The sequence below is a fragment of the Otolemur garnettii genome, unplaced genomic scaffold (genome assembly GCF_000181295.1).
Source record: "Otolemur garnettii isolate 467f Iridium unplaced genomic scaffold, OtoGar3 scaffold00127, whole genome shotgun sequence".
NCBI classification, from domain to species: Eukaryota; Metazoa; Chordata; class Mammalia; order Primates; family Galagidae; genus Otolemur; species Otolemur garnettii.
The window spans coordinates 670637-680769 of record NW_003852522.1 but is presented as its reverse complement, the minus strand read 5'-3'; the positions used below and the strand labels follow the sequence as shown (position 1 = coordinate 680769).

At 48.5% G+C, this 10133-nt stretch overlaps 1 protein-coding gene across 2 annotated transcripts in view; it reads right to left on the bottom strand.

Annotated features, from left to right (window-relative positions):
- Nucleotides 1-10133, bottom strand: part of RFX1 (regulatory factor X1) — a 35723-nt gene that overhangs the window by 23913 nt on the left and 1677 nt on the right. Inside the window, exon 2 of one of the 2 annotated variants that reach the window (XM_023518047.1) lies at nt 3955-4312. In XM_023518047.1, coding sequence (XP_023373815.1) covers nt 3955-4264 — 310 coding nt within the window. In that variant the 5' untranslated portion in view covers nt 4265-4312. Of the gene's footprint in view, nt 1-3954; nt 4313-10133 lie in introns of those variants that run through there. The other variant, XM_003797898.3, reaches the window with a different exon arrangement.

Genomic DNA, 10133 nt, shown 5'->3' with positions numbered 1-10133 from the left:
TTACTTTCTTGCCCTCTGTAGAGGGCCGTGGCAGCATCACACTGCTCACAGCAACCTCCAGCTCTTGGGCTTAGTAATTCTCTTGCCTCAGCCTCCCGAGTAGCTGGGACTACAGGCGCTTGCCACAATGCCCAGCAATTTTTTTGTTGCGGTTTGGCTGGGGCCAGGTTTGAACCCACCTACTCACTGAGCCACAGGTGCCGCCCCGCCTAGCTATTTTTTATTGCAGTTGTCATTATTGTTTTAGCTGGCCTGGGCTGGGCTCGAACCCGCCAGCCTCTGTATATGTGGCTGGCACTGTAACCACTGTGCTTTGGGTGCTGAGCCACCATCATCATCATTATTAACTTCAAGGGGTGATAAGCATTCAGAAGAATAAGGTATCTTTTCTTCCTTTTATGGTGGTAATAAATAAAAGAAAGAAAACAACAGAAAAAAAAAGAAGAAAAACTATAAGGTAGTCTAGGCACAGTGACTCAGGCCTGTAATCCTAACACTCTAGGAGGCCAATGCGAGAGGAATGCTTGTGCTCAGGAGTTCATGACCAGTCTGAGTAAGAGTGAGACTCCCAATTCTACTAACCACATAGAAAAGTTAGCTGGGCAAAACTGTGGTGGGTGCCTGTAGTCCCAGGTACTTGAGAGGTTGAGGCAGAATTGCTTGATCCCAGAAGTTGGAGGTTAGGCTGATGCCACAGGACTCTAGCCTGGGGCAATAGTCTCAAAAGAAAAAACAAGAATTTGAAGAAGAAGGCAGCAAAATAAGAAAGCAGAGAGTGAACAGTGGCAGTGGGGGGAGGTAGGGAGGTATGCAAGTCAGCAAGGTGGCATCTGAGCAGACACCTGAAGGAAATGAGGGACAAGCTGGCAGAAGGTCTGAGATGGGAGAGTTATATGCACTACAAGTGAAGTGCATAGGCCAGGAAGTAGGACAGAGCCTGGCAAGTTTGTGGAGCTGAAAGAAGGCTGGAAGGGCTGCAGTAAGCATGTGAAGGGGTGGGAGAGGCAGATGGGGCTGGGTGACTGGCAGGTCAGAGTTGGGGGGCTTAGCATTTGTTAGCAGAGGCATAGGACATGTGGAGCTTTTAAAGCCTTTTGTTTGATCCAGTGAGGGGCAGCAATGGGCTAGTGCTCCTAGGGCTGAGAAAGCCTCAGCCAGAGATTCCCAAAGAGTGTCCCAGGGACTACCTGCCTTGGAATTATGTGGCATGAGCTAGGACATGAGGGGTTCAAACTGATAGTTGTGAACAGGCTCCCTCTGGCTGCTGGGGCAGGACAGACTTTGAGGGCAGAGGATGAACCAGGGTAGGGGCCATAGAAGTGAAAGAGGCAGGTGGTTCTGGATGGGTTTAGGAGGTAGAGCCAAGAGATCTTGCTCAAGGATGAATAGGACAGGAATCACAGCTGACCCTGGGCCTGAGAGGACAAGGAAGTTCTCAAAGGAATAAAGATAAAAAGAGGAGAAAACCTCCAGAATACAATGTGGCTGTGCTCACTCAACAAACCTGTTTGCCCCTGAGTAGATGAGTCAATAGTAGCTATACACGGGGTCCTAGGGGTCAGGGCTAAGGCCCAGAGTAAAGACTTCAGTGTGGACATCGAGAATTGTGACATGGGAAAATAACATGATGAAGAGGGAGTTACTTGCCACTAATGGTGAGCCTAGGACTCACCTTCCGTTGCTAATGAGATCAGGGAGATGAGAAGGAAACAGCAGAGGGAACTGAGAAGGGGCCACAGGGAAGTGGGTACACACCTGGGCAGCCCAGGCTCCTACAGGCCTCACAGGAAGGCATCTTTGGGAGAAAAGGGACAAGCTGCAGAGTGTGCGAGCAGGAGGCTCCAGGTTAAAATGGAGGCTGTTCTGCCTTTACGGGCAGATGGAAAAGATGTGTGAGAGAGGGACCAAGCCAATAGGAACAATCACAGGAGCCAGTCCTAGAGGGAATAGCCTGGGATACAGCCACATGGCCTGAGACAGGTGTGGGGTCCCTTCATCCCTAAGAAGTAGTGAGAAGGCATAGCTAGTGGGTACAGACAGACCCTAGGAGATGGGCAGAAGGGGTTCTTGTGGTCATCTGATGGTACCCTATCCCCAGTATAGTCAACTATAGGGTTAGGGACTAGGAGTGCAGTGTGAGACAGGGAGGCAGCAGTGAAAGATGGGCATGTGGGGAGTGGGATTCTTGGGTACAAGGGAGCACTGGCAAGAAAACATCACAGGGCTACTGGGCATTACTGAGAACCTATCAGAGATTTCAATATGATGACCCTGGCCATAACCTCTACCAAGGCAGGGCTGGGTCCACATAGACATCCCGCCACACCAACCATATGATAAGAGTCACTGCCCCTGATCCCCTGCATGTCCCTATCCCCTCATCTTCCCTGGGGACCTTGGCCCTCCCATATAGACACTGTAAGAAGCCTCTGTGACACTGCCCAGAGCTCCAACCCCTTCTACTTCACAGGCCAACATCAATTGCCACATTTTTTTTTTTTTGAGACAGAGTCTTACTTTGTCACCCTCGGTAGAGTGTTGTGGTGTCACAGCTCACAGCAACCTCAAACTCTTGGGCTTAAGCGATTCTCTTGCCTCAGCCTCCCAAGTAGCTGGGACTACAGGTACCTGCCACAACACCCAGCTATATTTTTGTTGTATTTGTCATTGTTGTTTGGCAAGGCCTGGGCTAGGTTCAAACCCACCAGACCCGGTGTATGTGGCCAGCACCATAATAGCTGAGCTATAGGCGCCAAGCCCAATTTTTCTATTTTTAGTAGAGATGGAGTCTCACTCTTACGCAGGTTGGTCTTGAACTCCTGAGCTCAAGGGATCTTCTGGCCTTTGCCTCCCAGAGTGCTAGGATTACAGGTGTGAGCCACTGTGACTGGCCAGCTGCCACGTATTTTGATAACTCTCTATGGTCCTGTGGTCCCCAACCATGTCATGACCTGCCCTTTCCATTCCTCTCAGGATGCCCTGATGATCCAGACACTTCCTTTTCCACTTTGGGGAAGACCAGGGCCAGCACTGACGTGGGCTTAGGTCCTCTCTGCTTCACAGGGCAATCCAGCCTGACACCCAGGCTGTACCACCATTCTCATTGAAGTACTAAGTCAGACAAGATGGCCCTCAGATAGCCCTCAAACAAGCCAGAACATTCCAGGCATTACAGAAAAGTGCTGCTATATTTACTGTGGGAAATGCTCAAGGGGTGACAGGTTTGTCTAAGATGACCTGTTCTGAAGCCAAGTCCTGTGTGCCTCAGCTTGTCATGAGAAAGGAAAACAAAAATAAAAAGCTAAAGCACAAAAGAAAACAATCCCCACTAACAGTGCCCATCCCCAGTTCTGAGCCTAGTCCCTCTCCCTTGTCCCTTGGAGGAGTCACTACTTGTCCCAACTCTCTGGTCCCTGTCCCTCAGCCCACTCATGTCATGGAAAGAACCAGGGCATGGGGGAGACAAATCCCTGGGAGCGCCATGACCCAAGCACCTGGTCATTTTCTCCAAGGCAAAAAGGGGCACCGCACTCACAAACATCTTGGCCCCTGGATCCTGCCAGAAACAACAGGATAGTTCCTCTCAGAAGGGGAGTTGTCACCTCCAGGTCCCTAGCTGACTTCCCTAAAGTAACCACTCTAGGTACTTTAGCCCAGCTGTGAGCACCTCTCACATGTCCCCTGAGAGCAAGAAGCTGTGACCATCCCTTCACAGATGGGGTAACCAAAGCAGGAACCTGGAGCTCACACTCTGCCTGCCACAGGTGTCTGAAAACTTTGATTCCACTGCTCAATCCTCCGTCCAGTGACATCTTACTTGGGGATGGACATAAGAACAGCTCAAAGAGCTGCCCTGGTGGAAAGGGGTATCCATCTCCCACCCTGGATACTGATCTCCCACAGGCTCCTTGGAGTTATTCAGAGAATCCCTGGCTTGGAGCACAAAGCACTTACCAGAGACGGTGACCACAATGTACTGCTGGGAGGCAGGGGTCGGGGTGGGTGCGCCAGCTGGCTGGGAGGGTGCCGGTGCGGCTGGGAGCTCCGTCACGTACTGCTTCTGGCTGCCCGGTGGCTGTGCCTGGGGCTGGGGGCTCTGTAGCTCAGTGACATACTGGGGCTGGGGAGTGGCAGCGGTGGTGGGAGGCTGGGGGGGCTGCGGTGCTGCTGGGGGTGGCGGCTGGGGCTGGGCCTGTTGCGGGGCCTGCGGCGTCTGGGATGGTTGCGGGGCCGCCTGTAGCTCAGTATATGCCTGTGTTGCCATGCCAACGGTGGGGAAAATTATAATAAATAAGGCTTTTTTTCCCTCTTCCTTGAGAAGAAAGAATGGGAGGGGGGAAAGGAAAAAAAAGAAGGAAAAACAAGAATTAATCTACAGGCAGAAGAAAGCAGGGACAGCTCCTGGCTCCCTGGAGATGCATTTGGGTTCATCAGTAACTTAATTAAATCCCAAGGCTTATGGCCAGATATATCTAACCCATCCCTGCAGGGTGAGAGGATATAGATCGAGGCTGGATCCCAGCTCTTTGCCTCTGTTCACCCCGGGCTGGGACTCCTACCTTCTTCCTACCCAGTCCCTGGTACCCAGAGACCCCACATTCTGTAGGGTCACATTTCTCCATGCCTAGGAGGACTTGGGCCTGTCTGGTGGCTCTGATGATGCTCTAACCTGGAGATGAATGGTGCAGTTCTCACTGGGTTGGGCTCCCAAATGCTAAGGGCAGCCTCTCCCCTTGCTCCTTCTGCTCCACTGAGGACAACAGTGGACATCTCCTGAGTACTCCTGTAGGCTGAGCACTGTGCTAAGTGCTTCCCTACGTAAGTAACTTCGTTTAAAACTTTACGACGACTACATCCGGCTTTGGGTTTAGTCTTCTAGATGAGGCTGGGAGAGGTGAAGGCACATGTACAAAGTCACACAGCAGGGAAGTAAGTGGCTTGAGTAAGGGTTGAGTTTGAACCCTGGGCATTCTGTGGCCTTGACTATTGTCAGAAAGCAAAGTCATGAGGAAAGCTGTCTCTCAGTAAGCCCATGCCAGGTTCCTATATGCTTTCCATCTGGACTTGGGAGTCTCAACTGAGTATCATTTCCCAGAGGGTGCCGGACATGGAAAGATATATGAGGCTAAAAAGCAGCCCTGAGCTGGTTGTGGCCACAGCAGCCTTCAGGCCCTCTGCACAGGGTGGTTATGTGTCTTGACACCGGATGTAATGTTATGTGTCTCGGCACCGGAGGCAATGCCATCCTGAGGCCAGGGTCAAGCCACTGCTGACCTCAGATTGGGGCCAGCCTAGCAAGGCAGTAGAAGCAGCTTTTCTGGCAACTAAAATGCCATGGTCCCTCTCCCAGGTGCTAGGCTGGGCAGATGGTTTTGGGGCCCCTGCACTAAGAAGCCTCATCCCTAGGTTCTGGAGATAGTGGAACAAATGAGTAGTAAAGAGAAGCTTCAACTCCTTGCACTGCCATGGCTCCTGCCTGGTGTCTGGAGGTGTTTGCATTTGAGAGCCCCACCTATGGTTGGTCATGACCCTGGGCAACACTGTACCCTGGCTGGCACTGAACTGGAGGCTCTTCTGCACTAGCCCTTGACCACTGTGTGATGCACCCAGATGGCCCTTTGCAATAGGGCGATCCAGAGGGCAGGTTTCAAGAAAAGGAGTAGAAAAACAACTGCTGCTTTACTGACTACATCCTTCCAACACCCCTGTTCGGGAAGAGCTATCACACCCATTTTACAAATGAGCTGAAGAATACAGCAACTGGTAAGGGGAGGATTTGAACCCAGGTCTCTCTGGCCCCCATATATGCAATCTTAACCCCCAGTCACAGAGCTCATCTGCTGTTCACAATCAGTAAACAGCATCTTCCCTGTTTCTCTGATGAGAGACTTGAGCACCACCTGCAGAGGTTATGCCACAGGCCCAAGGCTCCTATTAGGGCAGTATAACTGGTGATTGGGGAGCCAGGAGCTGGCCTGAGCAGCCCAGGGCAAGCCAGGCACATTCTTCACATCTCCTTGTATCTGTTTCCCTGAGGTCCCAGTTCTGCCCTTTGATACCAAACTTAAGAGGTGCCTGAGTCAGAAAGGGGAAGGCAGGTGAGAGATAAGCCCTGGACAGGGCTAGATGTGTGACCTAAACTTGGCTATCTCCTAGCAGCATGACTTTTAGGGAGGACCTCCACTGCCCCAACTGTGAAATGGGAAGATAGCAAGCCAGACCAAGCAGGGCTGGCTGGAGTTCAATCTAATTGTGTGGGCAACACCTTGCCAGGCATTTGGCATGTCATAAGCACTCAGGAAATGGCTCTGGCTCCCATCACTGCCCAGGGCCCTTTAATAAGGTTCCAGGAAAGACGAAAAAGCCTCCTGGCCCTGCCTCCCTGCCTTCCATCCGATAGTGAGAGCTCTGGACTGCCAAAAACAAAGAACATTGGCTTCTGCCTGCCATGCCACTTGGGTGTGCTCTCTGGCCTTGGGGCAGGCTGGGGACAGGCTGCAGGACTCTGCTTGCTAGTATGGGCCTGCCAAGGTTGGGTCATTGGGCAGGGAGGATGGAAAGACCTTTGGAGTTTCCAAATGACCTGCCTCAGTGTTCAGAGAGCAGGGAAATTTGCCCACCTAGAGAAAAAGAGGCCTGCTCCCTGCCTTATACAGGGAGAGGATATCTTCCTCCAGCCCCTGCCCTCTTCAAATTCCTTTATGCCACCATAAAAGAGTTCCCTGGGGCTCCTCACACTAACAGGTCCAAATCTGGCTCAGCTCGGATACTTGAGTCGCTATAGCCAATCAGTGTTTGTCTGCCTGTTGTCAGACCTGCCTGACATGAACCCTTGCACTATGTCTTAACTCAACAACATGTTTCCCAGCTTCCTCTAGGCTGCAGTTTGCCCACTGTTCACCTAGGAATGATGAGAACCACCAACCAATTCATGGAGTTGCTGTAAAGATCAGTGATTGACTCAGCACCTGAGAAGCACTCACAAGTGGCAGGTACTGTTTATTATTCATTCAACAAACATCCATGCTAGGTGGGGATAAAAACAGAAAGAGACAAACAGGGTCCTTAAACTCTTGGAAGGAGGCACCAAGAAATCCACCTGTAGCATTCATCAGCATTACCAGCATTTGGGGAGCTGGTTAAGATGCAGATTCCTGGACTGCACTGCCCAGAGAGTCTGAGATGATCCCAGAGTCTGTTTTAGCTAGCTCTCTAGATAATTCTGAGGCAGGTGGTCCTGAGGGCACTCTCTGAGAAACCCCAGCCTTGGCTTTCTCAGCCCTGAGAGGTAGCTTTTCGTACATACTTCCATAAGGTTTTAAAGGCTCCTCACTCCCTGGCTCTTTCTCCTCCTGGGGATGCAAAGCGTGCAGGCCTTATCCATTCCACTCAGGGGGAAGGGGAGGAGGCAATGATGAGTTCCTGAAAGCCTAAGCTCAAAAGGGTGGATATTGATGAACAGTTAAACCAATTTCTCTACAGAAGGCCTTTTCAGCACTGTTATTGTCGATCTGTCTCCCATAATTATTTGACCAGGGAACTCCTTTATTCCATTTGTGGATGACTTTAAGCAGTTGGGCTGGTGTATCCCTAGAGAGCACGAAATCACATATATCTATATAGCATAAGGTATAGCTAGGCATTGTGGTGGGCACCTGTAGTCCCAGCTACTTGGGAGGCTGAGGCAAGAAAATCACTTGAGCCCAAGAGTTTAAGGTTGCTGTGAGCTATGACGCCACGAAGAGTTTGAGGTTGCTGTGAGCTGTGACACCACATTACTCTACCAAGGGTGACATAGTGAAACTGTATCTCAAAAAAAAGAAAGATAGGCCATAGATAAGAGGTAAACAAAACAAAAGGCTCTGTGCCAATAATACTTTATTTCTAGATACTGAGATTTGAATTTCATATAATTTTTGCAGCATGAAATATTAGTCATAAAATATTCCTTTGATTTTTTTTCCCAATCATTTAAAAGTGATTTTTAGCTTACATGCAAAAACAGGTGGCAGGCCACAGTTTGCCAACCCCTGTTTTAGATACCAAGTTCTATAACTAAATGGTTTATATCCCAGGTGAAGCCCTCCCAAGAAAATGGAAAGAAAACTCACTTTCCTCATCTGTAGAATGGTTTCAATAATAAACTTGCCAAAGAATGGGAAAATTAAATGTCTTTTAGATCCAATTTGTTTATAAGACTGGTCAATTATTCCTCTAAAATTACTCCTAAGGCTGGGCATTTCTCTCTATTTATTTTATTTTTTTAATATGGCTATTTTTTTTTTTTTTTTTGTTAAGAGACAAGGTCTCGCTCTGGCTCAGGCTGGTCTTGAACTCCTGAGCTCAGGCAATCCACCCGCCTCAGCCTCCCAGAGTGCTAGAATTACTTGCATGAGCCACTGCACCTGGCTAGGCACTTCTCTCTATATTCATCAACATTGCGCTGGTCAGAGCTGCTGTCAGCTTTTGTCTAGACCAGTGTTCTCAACCTTCCTAATGCTGTGACCCCTTAATACAGTTCTTCTTCAAATAACTGTAATTTTGCAGTTATGAATTGTAATGTAAATATCTGATATGCAGGATGTATTTAGGGGACCCCAAATGGGTCACAACCCACAGGTTGAGAACTGCTGGTCTAGACCCAAGAAGCTTCAGCTTCACTCTTACCTCTATAGTCTATAAGATCCTTTGAAAACATAGATCCTATCTTGTCATAACCTCTGCTCAGAAACTGCCAAAGCTCCCCATCACAGCTCCTAGAAAACTGAAGAGCACACAGTGGGGCTCAACTCTTATTGTCCAGTGAATATAAATGTATTAGGAACACACTACTAGTGAGCATCAAAGACCAGCTGCAATCTATCAATTGGTGAGGTCTTGTGAGAGAGTAACTGCCTCTTCCCAGCTGCAGGCTGTGCTATAGGGGAGGCCATTGCTTACTGTCCAGAACATGTAGGAGAAAGTTTCTCTACCCAAAGAAGACTGCACTGTGTAGTTGCTATCTGAAGACAGTATCCTCAAGAGGATCTACCTGGACATATCCTGCCCCAAGATGCTTACGCATGTGACAGAAGAGGAAGACAAGGACCTCAGCTCAGAAGATACCCTTCTCAAATTCCTACCTCTCCCATGATATTATACCTCAACTCATCCAGCTGCCTCCTGGAAGACTTGGGACTGAATCTGGGACTGGGTCCAAGCAGGATTTTTCTTTCTGGCTACTCTCCTAAAGCCAGAGAAAAGCCATTTAGCATCAAGAGGAGTGACACTTTCCCACTACAAATTCGAGTCCTGGTATCTGTTTTCCTGAATCCCTATCATCAACCCACACCACCCAACATGTGAGTCAACTTTTTAAAAGTCATGGGCTCTCAATGGATTCAAAATGATAAAAATAAAAGCCAACAGTGTAATTCTGAGGGTTGAGCAGGAAGTGACAATCATCATAATAACAGTAGACACTAACATAGTTGAGCAATTACTGTGCGTTTGATGTTCAACATGTATTATTTTACAGGATCCATAGAACAGTAACATGAGATTAAAATGATTACCAAGGATTGCTGCCCCAAGATTAAATGAGAGAAAACTGAGGACCAGAAGAGTTAATAATTTACCTTAAGAGTATACAACTAGAAAACAGTTGATTGTTTCAAGGACAAACAAACCAAGCCAGTGTTGCCTACCATAGTCAAATGATTCTTCTGGACTCAGGCCCTTCTCCTATAAAAGTTATTGGAAGTGTGGAGTCGGAGGCAGTCAACAGGACAAGATAATTGGTAACAATACTTTTTGTTCAAAATTAGTCTTTCTAAAAAGGTGATGCTCTTCCTAGCAACTTGGTATTTCCATTTTTTGTTGTTCCAGTTTGGCAGGGGCTGGGTTCACACACACTACCCTCAGTATATGGGACCAGCGCTCTACCCACTGACCCACAGGAGCCGCTGTGTTTCCATATTTTTACTGAAAATTAATCTCCACTTGTCCTAACTTTTAAGGAGCCCTGTCCCCTTTCAAAGAAAAGTACCTGGAGAAGACTCCCGAGACTAATCTCAAATTCTTGGGGTAAGGCATGACATAATCCTTTTGATGGAGTTTATTGATTGATTTTTTTTTTTTTTTTTTTTTTTTTT